This window comes from Equus caballus, chromosome 25 (genome assembly GCF_041296265.1).
Source record: "Equus caballus isolate H_3958 breed thoroughbred chromosome 25, TB-T2T, whole genome shotgun sequence".
In the NCBI taxonomy this organism is placed as follows: domain Eukaryota; kingdom Metazoa; phylum Chordata; class Mammalia; order Perissodactyla; family Equidae; genus Equus; species Equus caballus.
The window spans coordinates 18,679,493-18,690,365 of record NC_091708.1 but is presented as its reverse complement, the minus strand read 5'-3'; the positions used below and the strand labels follow the sequence as shown (position 1 = coordinate 18,690,365).

The 10,873-nt window shown below is 37.1% G+C and overlaps 1 protein-coding gene across 1 annotated transcript; it reads left to right on the top strand.

Moving 5' to 3' along the window:
• Positions 1 to 9,559: 9,559 nt before the first annotated feature.
• On the top strand, positions 9,560 to 10,513 carry OR13C3 (olfactory receptor family 13 subfamily C member 3). Its single transcript, NM_001391147.1, is given in 1 exon segment — positions 9,560 to 10,513. A coding segment is annotated over 1 exon segment (954 nt).
• Positions 10,514 to 10,873: the final 360 nt, after the last annotated feature.

The window sequence follows — 10,873 nt, the reverse complement described above, 5'->3', positions numbered from 1 at the left end:
AACATATGGTCTATCTTTGAGAATGTTCCATGTGCGCTTAAGAGAATGTATATTCTTCTGCTTTTGATGGAATCTTTTATTTATATCTATTAAGTCCACCTGGTCTAGTGTTTCATTTAAGGTCAATGTTTCCTTGTTGACTTTCTGTCTAGATGATCTATCCATTGATGTAATTGGGATATTAAGGTCCCCTACTATTATTGTGTTGCTGTCAATTTCTCCCTTTTGGTTTGTGAATAGATGAAATAGTCCTTTTTCTGCTTACAGCATCTTATTTTCATTCATCTATGTATGTTTTGTCCTTTTCCTCTTCCCCTTCTATGTTTTTGTTGTCACAAATTATCCCTTTTTGTTTTGTGAATTCATTACCAAATTGAAGAGGTTATAATTACTTTTAATGCTTTTTTCCCTTTAACATTTATGCTATAATTAAGTGTTTACTAATCTATTCTGATATCGAATTGCACTTTCAGGATGCTGTCTATTTGTCACCTTGCTCAAAGCTTTGTATACCTTTGCCTTTTTGTTTCAGGTAGGAGAGCTCTTTTCAAGACTTCTTTTAAGGTAGGTCTAGTGGCAATAAACCCCTTTAGCTTCTGTTTGTGTGAAAAAGCCTTTATATCTCCTTCATATTTGAAGAATAATTTGTTGGATAGAGTACTCTTGGCTGACAGTTTTTATCTCTTTCAATATTTTGAATATATCATTCCACTTTCTCCTAGCCTATAGAGTTTCTGCTGAGAAATCAGCTAATAGCTTAATGGAGGTTCCCTTGTAGGTTATTGTTTTTTCTCCCTGGCTGTCTTGAATATTCTTTCTTTGTCATTGACTTTTGAAAATTTCCTTATCATGTGTCTTGGAGAAGGCCTTTTTGCATTGACATAGTTAGATGTTCTATTAACTTCATGTACTTGTATATCTGGTTCTTTCCCCAGGTGTGGGAAGTTCTCAGCTATTATTTCTTTAAATAAGCTCTCTTCTCCTTTCTCCCTCTCTTGTCCTTCTGGGATACCTATTATCCTTATTTTGCTTTTCCTAATTGAGTTGGATATTTCTCATAGAATTTCTTCAGTATTTAAAAATCTTAGTGCTGTCTCCTTTTCCATCTAATTCATTTCTAGATTTCTATCTTCAAGCTCACTAATTCTCTCTTTCGTTTAGTCTTCTCTATATCTAATGCTTTCTACTTTATTCTTCATCTCATTTATTGAGTTCTTCAGCCCCAGAATTTCTGTTTGGTTCTTTTTTAGAGTTTCAATCTCTTTGGGAAGTACTCCTTCTGTTCATTAATTTTATTCATTAGCTCATTGAACTGTCTTTCTATGTTTCCTTGTAGCTCATTGAGTTTCCTCATGACAGCTATTTTGAATTCTCTGTCAGTTAGATCACAATATTTCATGACTTCAAGTTTGGTTTCTGGAGAATTGTCATTTTCTTTTTGTGATATCATCTTACCATAATTTTTCATTGTGCTTGAGGAATTGTCCCTCTGCCAGTGCATTTGTAGTATCAAACATCTTTCTTATTTGAGTAAGGCCTTGTTTACTTTGATTCTGAGCTGCTTCTGGTTGTATGTGAGAACCTGTGCTTTCCACCCTCCAGTGCTTCTGCCAGAGATATTATCAGTGCCCTTGTTGTGCTGCTTGGCCTCTGAGGCTGGTGTCTTGCTGCTTTGCTACCACTGCAGTTGCAGGCATCACCACTGGGGTCACCAGGCTGATGACCACTTATGCTGCTTCCAGGATTGCTTGGGTGACAGATTCTTCAATAGCATTGGGAAGTGGAGGTGGGTGGGACAGGATCCAGTGTCATAGGTGCCTCTGCCACATCCACAGTTGTTGGATCTACAGGCACTGCTGTCATGGGTCAGTGAGCTGTGGTTGCAGGCAGTAGTGCAGCTCGGGGGTGGGGTGGGGGACCAGAATCATGGGTCTGCTGTCACTGTACCATGCTTTCCACAAGCTTGGGTGTCTTTAAAGCTGGGGGGCCACTGCTGCATGTGCTACCTCCACTGCTGCTCCCAGGTTTTCTGGGGCTGCTGGCACCACTGCTGGTGGGTCACTGGGTTCACAGGTGTCACCACTGCTATCAGGCAAGTCAGGGTCATGGGCACCACTGCCACCTCCACAGGGGGCAGGGTACCTGAGTTGTGGCTGCTGCCATGATTTCTAGAGCTTCTGGTTGAAGACATTGTAACTGTTCCTGGAGCCTGCAGCCTCAGCCACTGCCATACATCTTGGAGCCTCTGGTCTTAGGTGTTGCTGTGGTTTATGGAAGCTCAGGTTATGGCACTGCTGCCACTGCTAGGGACACTGGGGTCTTGGATGCAGTGGCCGCTGCTGGAGGACTAGGTCACCACCACCAAGGTAGGAGGAGGGGCTGGGTCATGGATGCCCCATGGTTCCTGGAGCCTTCATTAGTGGGTGCCACAGTGGTTCATGGAGCCTCAGGTCATGTGCGTTCTCTTGGTTTGGGGTGTCTTTGTGCATGTTTGTTTCTGGAGTTCCTGGAGTCTCTAGTCTCAGAAGCCACCACCACTTCTCCCCCTGGTTCACTGTCTTTCCAAGGTCCAATCACTCCACCTTCAGATATATAGATATATGGATTTCTCAGGCATTCTGGTATGCTGTACAGAGCATCCTTTGTTGGTCTATGGATGTCCTACTGGTTGTAACTCAGGGGAGAGGGACAAAGGGGGCAAATCATTCTGCCACGAGGCTGACATCACTCTCTGTTTCATTAATTTCCACTCTGATCTTTGTTATTTCCTTCCTACTGTTAACTTTGGGCTTTGTTTTACCTTCTTTTTCTTATTTCTTAAGGTGTAAAGTTAGGCTATTTGAGATCTTTCTTTTTTCTTAATATATACACTTATCCCAATAAACTTGCCTCTAAGAACTACTTTTTAGCATTCCATATATTTTGGTATCTTGTGTTTCCATTTTCATTTGTTTCAAGATTTTTTTAATTTCCATTTTGACTTTTTCTTTGACCTTTTGGTTGTTTATGAGTGTGTTGTTTAGTTTCCATGTTTGTAAATTATCCAGCTTTCCTCTTGTTGTTGACTTCTGGTTTCATACCATTGTGGTCAGAAAAAATACTTAGTATGACTTCAATCCTCTTAAATGTGCTAAGACTAGCTTTGTGGCCTATCATATGACCTATCTTGGAGAATGTACCGTGTGCACTTGAAAAGAATGTGTATTCCAATGCTCCTGGACGGAATGTTCTATATACGTCTGTTAGGTCCATTTAGTTGAAAGTATGGTTCAAGTCCAATGTTCCCTTACTGATTTTCTGCCTAGATGATCTATCAATTGCTGAAAGTGGGATATTAAAGTAATCTATTATTATTGTGCTATTGTGCATTTCTTCCTTCAGATTCACTAGTATTTACATAATATATTTAGATGCTTTGATGTTGGATGCATTTACATTTACAATTGTTATATTTTTTGATCTGTTGACCCTTTCATTATTATCTAGCAAACTTCTTTGTCTCCCTTGACAGTTTTTGCCTTAAAGTCTATTTTGTCTGATATAAGTATGGCTACCCCCACTGTTCTTTGGTTTACACTTGTATGGAATATCTTTTTCCATCCGTGTACTTTCAGCCTATGTGTGTCTTTAAACCTGAAGTGAGTCTCTTTTAGGCAGCACATAGTTGAATCTTGTTTTTTTATCCACCCACTCTGCACCTTTTGATTGGAGAATTTAATCCATTTATATTTAGAATAATTAATGATATGTAAAGACTTACTAAAGCCTTCTTATAAATTACTTTATGGCTGTTTTATAGTTCCATTGTTTCCTTTTTCTTTTCTTGCTGTCTACCTTTGTGGATTGATGTTTTTTCCTGGTGGTATGCTCTGATTTTCTTCTCTTTATCTTTTGACAATCTACTATAGGCTTTTGCTTTATGGTTACCATTCAGTTTACATAAAAATTCTTATAGATATAATAGTTTATTTTAAGCTGATAGCAATTAAACTTCAATTGCATATAAAAACTATATCCTTTTCCTCCCTCCTTTTTATGTGTTTTTTTTTTTTTTTTGGTAAAGATTTTCCCTGAGCTAGCATGTGTTGCCAATCTTCCTCTTATTTTTCCTCCCCAAAGCCCCAGTGCATGATTGCATATTCTAGTTGTAAGTCCTTCTAGTTTTTCTGTGTGAGGTGCCATCACGGCATGGCAACTGACAGACAAGTGGTATGGTTCCATGACCCAGAAGCGAACCTGCACCACTGAAGTGGTGAGAGTGCTAACTTTAACCACTAGGCAGTCAGGGCTGGCTCCCTCTCTTTTATCTTTTTAAAGTGACAATTTACTTCTATTTATATTCTGTATTCATTAACAAATTATAACAACTATAGTTATTTTTAATACTCTTTTCCTTTAACCTTTTAAATGGTTAACATACCATCCTAATAAAGAATTAGAATTTTAAGAATCAGACTATATATTTACCTTTGCCAGTGTATTGTATATTTTTATGTTACTAATTAGCATCCTTTTATTTCAGCTTGAACTCCTTTCAGCATTTTCTATAAGGCAGGTCTAGCATTGATGAACACACTTAGCTTTTGTTTGCCTGGGAAAGTCTTTATTTCTCTTTTATTTCTGAGGGATAGCTCTGCTGAACCTCAATGTTGATATCTACAATACTGCTCAATAGATTTGCCTAAAACATTTTGATTCATTAATGTATCTACCTATGTGAATTCATTCCTCAAACTATCTATTCCAGGCTTTTTGTTTGTTTGTTTACTTTTGTGGTCTTAAACATATGAATTCACTTTTTGTCCTGTAAATGTATTTATTTTATTGCTATCTGTATTTATTTTCATTCCAAAAAAGGTTGACAATGGCATCCTGCATGAAATTAACTTATCTAAAAATGAATTTAAAGTAAGCAAAAATGTCAAATGACAATGTATTTAATTTATAGCAAATATCCATTTTATTTATTTTATAATGTCTAGATCATTTTTCAATTCTAGCATTTAATTTTGGTAAATATCATTTCTATTAGTAATTTCTTACTTTGAATTAACTTTACTTTGGTAAACATATTTTGAACTTAAAAAGCTCTCGCGTTTCATAAAGTTTATTTGGTGAACATTTGCCACTATTTCCAAAAGTTACATGCATAGGAGAATGTCATTTCATTTTTAAGCTTTAGTTCAGCCACAATGTATTCCCAGCACCAATCCTAATTGGGTCTATGGGACACTGTCCTTAATGCACCAGAAGTTTCTCCATTCTGCAGATCTCTCATTCTGACTTTAAATTGCTTTGGGAATTGGGAGACAATTACAACAACTGTTGCATAACAAATATTTACTCTTTCACATCTGTGGAATCTGGCATTGGTGTTGAACCTGACTTTAATTCAGAATGCTGACATGAATACTAAGGAGAAAGCAACTGCTTCTTCTAAGAGGTGGAAACAATTTATCAGTATGAAGGTAAGTCCTGAATATCATGAAACTGTGCAATTTCAATCTATAGTTGAAGCTATTATTCAATGTGAATTTGTGATATGAATAACCTGATGCAATACAGGTACCAATTTATTATCACCAAAATACAGCTGTGAATCATTATTACTATTATTTCATTATTATTTGTATAATTTCTGTTAAGCCTTAAAGCAATTTCCATATACTCTCTCATTATTTCTGACAATATCCCTGCAGGAAAAGTAAAGGAGGTATTTTTATCACTATTTTACAAATGAGACAACTGAGGTTATAAATTAGCAGCATAGAACCTCAGTTCAAAGACTTGAATGTTAATCTGAGGCATTTTTCCATCATGCTAAACCCATGTCATATATTTTTTATTGAGTATTAGGTGAGCCTCTACACTTACAGTGCATAAACTGGTAATTATTTGCATAAAATGGCAGCTTATTAGCACTGACTAAAAGATACTTTAACAAAATTAAAGCCTGCTGCAAAATAACAAATGTGATATATTAAAGTTTTCCTGATCATTAATCCACAAATACTGCACAGGGAAATTGCTTAAGAGGTTAGAAAGTAACCCTTCACCTATTCAATCAAAAACCATCTATTATGTGCAGCCACTATATAGGCTTACGTGTTAGAGCAATGAGCAAGACAGACAAGCTCCTTCCCCTCTGTCTCTTGTTATGTCACAATATAACAAGATAAACAGTTTAAAGCGCTAGGAGCAGAAGTAAATGAAAGATAGCAAGACAACCTTGGCTCAAGGGGGGTTTGAGTTAGTAAGGGGATTCCTGCCTAATCTAAGGAAAGACTTGGAGCAGGTGTCATGGAGAAGCAGTTTAGGTAGTCTCAGACGCATTGTCATTACAGTTGTCTGGAAAAGGAAGCCAACAGGCTCTCCAAGACTGGACCCAGAGGGTCTGGCCTAGAACATAGAACATCTCCATGTATCCTGCTGAGTAATGTCTTGCTGTCTTCTCCCTTTTGCATTAGTAACTGAGCTGGTCAGAGTGCTTGTGTCCCTTATCCAATGCATCTCTGACCAATTTCTGAGCCGTGTTTGGGAAGAATTTTTATTTTTCATAAGTAGTATAGAATAAGTGTAGAATCATTGCCCCTTTCTCCTGAGCGCTGTTGAACAAACATAGTCAATTTATCTTTGTGACCCTAATTTTTCTATGGTTCTCGCTGACCATTCCCTGTTATGGACAGATGATTTCTATGCAAATTTTAATGCTACTAGTTGGGTATGGCAGTTTTGTAAAGAGAATGGGCTTTGGATCTTTCCTCTAACCGTTATTAGCCATGTGACCTCAGCCAAGTGAACTAATTTCAAGCCCAAAATATGGCACATAAGATTCTGAAATAAGAGTTGGCTACATAAATTAAATGATGATCTCTCTCTCTCTCTCTCTCTTTCTTCTTTAAAGGAAGTTCTGGCCTTAAGCTGAATAAATAAAAATTAATGATCTCTTTGGGGCTAATTTTTTTCATCTGTAAGATTTAGATTTTATATTCCATTGTTTGTCTTTCTCTTCAAAGTTAAAATATTTCTATTGTGTATTCTTAGTTAAATTTTTTTCTCTAGTGAGAATTGCTCTGTCGAGTTAGAGTTCTGAATCCAAGTAATATTTGCTCTACCTTAATTTTCCCAACTACTATCAAATGACAAACTAAGTGTCAGAGTGGCTGTGCTGAAATTCTCAAAATTATTGGCCCCCATGAAGCCTAAACTTGTGATTTTGGTCGATGTCAAATCTGGTGGTGATTATGGAAAGATCAGTTTTCACGTCTACTCAGTAATTAGTGACCACCTCATTAATCTAAATAGCTTTAATTCCTTGTGTTATATTTCTGCTCCAAAATCTCATAAAATCGTATAGTATGATGTTGAGTTTGGAGGGTACTAACATCGTAGAGTCTAAACACTCACCCTACTCCCTACTTTCTTTTTTTAAAAAAAAAGATTGGCAACTGAGCTAACAACTGTTGCCAATCTTCTTTTTTTTCTGCTTTTTTCTCCCCAAATACCCACAATACGTAGTTGTATATTTTAGTTGTGGGTCCTTCTAGTTGTGGCATGTGGGATGCAGCCTCAGCATGGCCTAATGAACAGCGCCATATCTGTGCCCAGGGTCCAAACCGGCGAAACCCTGGGCCGCCAAAGCGGAGTGTGCAAACTTAACCACTCGGCCACACGGCCAGCCCCTACTCTGTGCTTTCTAATGACAGATCCTTCCCACCATAAGAAGTGTCAGTTTCTCTGCCTGACTTTAGAGCCTTTCCATTCACCTGCCATACTTTCCTTCACAGATGTGTTTGCCATTGCTCCTCCAGAGAAAATCCCTTGTCCCAAAAGGATGTGTTCACAATCTGTTTACTCCTGACTTTGGCTCAGCTTCTCACTTTTGGGATGCTCCACTTTCCATCTTTTCCAAACCTGTGTAATTCTCTCCACGCTTCCAGATCTGGCCTAAGTCTGAAACTCTTCCTGAATTCTCCCTTTCCTGGTTTATTTCTCATATCCTTCTTCCTTCTGGGAAAATCGATAATTTTCTCCCAAGCTACATAATGTAATTATAATTATATTTATATATTATAATATATTTTCATATGTACTTTTCCTATATCCCTAACTGAATTGTGAGCTTTGTAATGTAAGGCACTTTACATTATTCTTTTATTTATCCTTACTGTACTTGGAACTTGACTGGCTTCAAAGTAGGCTATCAGTAATAATACAAAACTATTGTAGTAGTCTGGCATAAGTTTAACCTGCTTTTTAAAAAAATGTATCTTTCAATAATTTTTTTTCTTAAGAGTATTTAACATTATGAAATGAATTTGGAGCTTTCTGTGAAATGCAAAAGTATGTTCTTGTCATTTCCAGGTTGGCATGTCAATCCATAAGAAGGCAAAAGAAAATCCATTTGGATCAGAAAAATCTGGATAATCTGCCAATTCAGTGTACATTAAACCCCTCCTACTCAACTGCTTTCAAGAGCTGTTGCATGAGTATCACCTGGGCACATATGAGAATTGCAGAATCTCAGAAGCTGCCCTGAACACTGAAACAGAATCTAAGGTTTTTCAGGATACCCAGATGATTCACATGTACATGAAAATTAGTGAAGCTGTGAATTAGACTTGATCTGAGCTTTGAGCTCCACTTTATTATTTACTTAACCTTTGACAAGTTCCATGTTTTATATTTGAAAAAAAATGAGGGTAATATAAAGAATGATTATATTTTGTAAAATATAAAGTGGTGCATGTACACACATATATACACAGTTATGTAAGATATTTAAACCTTATTATTATTTTCTTAGGTTGACGTAGATGAGTGAATTATCAAGGTACACTCTGAAGCCACAGAATAAAATAACTGCAGAGTCTATATAATGTTCTCCAAAGGTTGTTTGGAACATTTATGTGGAGCTGATCTGTGCAATGGTCTTGTCATAGGAACAGTCACACAAAATGTTAAGAGTGGTTGGAATATGATATCGAGAACTATGTTTAAACAGATAAATTTCAGTTTATGCTATTCAATTTACTACTAGTAAATGTCTATGAAATACACAATTAAACTGACTGATATAGAGTATGCAGTGTCAGGCATAGAAATAAATATGCACCAAAAATATCAAAGTTGCTGTGAAATTTTGACCATAATTGTTAACTGCTGAATCAAATTTTCAGGCCTTGTTGAGTAGTCTTTTGCCATCTCCACTGCTTGCTTTCTGGGGCAGATGAAGAAGTCAGTCTTCCAGGTGGTAATTAGGAGTTTTAGAAACCTCAACTCAGGAACATGTCCTCAACAGCAGGGAAGGTTTCTTCTGTCTGATCATAGGTAGATCTTCATATGTTAGCAAGGGCCATAGGTACTTTGGTCATTCCCAATTTCACTAAATTCTAGTCACACACATTGTTGAAGATAACTGGATGTCAGAGCTTCAAGCAAACACTCCTTATGTTACATTCTAAAAAAATTAGTTGTTCAGGTAATTTGTAACATTTGTTTCTTGGCAGTGAGTATATTTTATATTAGATCTTCCTTTGACATCCTGAAAGCAGATTCCATGGATAAAATTAACCAAACATTTGTGTTAGAATTTCTTCTTCTGGGTCTTTCAGGATACCCAAAGATTGAGATCATTTACTTTGTTCTAATTTTAGTTATGTATCTAGTGATTCTTACTGGCAATGGTGTTCTGATCATAGCAAGCATCTTTGATTCCCGTCTTCACACACCCATGTACTTTTTCCTGGGCAACCTATCTTTCCTGGATATCTGCTATACATCCTCCTCGGTTCCCTCAACTTTGGTGAGCTTAATCTCAAAGAAAAGGAACATTTCCTTCTCTGGATGTGCAGTGCAGATGTTCTTTGGGTTTGCAATGGGGTCAACAGAGTGTCTACTCCTTGGCATGATGGCCTTTGACCGCTATGCAGCTATCTGTAACCCCCTGAAATACCCCATCATCGTGAACAAAGTGGTATATGTACTGATGGCTTCTGTGTCATGGCTCTCTGGTGGAATCAACTCAATTGTGCAAACATCTCTTGCCATGAGATTGCCTTTCTGTGAGAATAATATTATCAATCATTTCACATGTGAAATATTAGCTGTCCTCAAGCTAGCTTGTGCCAATATATCCCTCAATATTATCACCATGGTGATATCAAATATGGCTTTCCTGGTTCTTCCACTGTTGGTCATTTTTTTCTCCTATATGTTCATCCTCTACACCATCTTGAGAATGAACTCAGCCACAGGGAGACACAAGGCCTTTTCCACCTGCTCAGCACATCTCACTGTGGTGATCATATTTTATGGTACCATCTTCTTTATGTATGCTAAACCTAGGTCTCAAGAACTGCATGGAGAAGACAAGTTGCAAACTTCAGACAAGCTCATTTCTCTGTTTTATGGGGTAGTGACGCCCATGTTAAATCCTATAATCTATAGCTTGAGGAATAAGGATGTAAAAGCTGCTGTAAAATATCTGCTGAACCGAAAACCTATTCAGTAAGGATTTCCTATCCAGAAAATATAGGTCTTTGTGTAACAGGCACAAATATGGACTCATAGATGAATCAGTAAGAACCTTCTTTGGGGAAAACATGTTTAAGGGCAGATATTTTATCCTTCCCTTTCAGTAGCCCTACTCAGCTAGAATTACTGAGAACTATAGTTCACTGTAAACTCAGCTTCCAACATATCGTGAATCTAGATCTCACAAACACAATGAATTCCATTAGAATCTCACTCCCGGTAGTATCTGAAATGATTGTTTCTTGTGTACTATGTTGAAACGTAGTAGAAAACAATCACATATAGCTTTGGAAATAGAGAGGCAAGAGCATAAAATCTGCAATTCCACAAACTACCT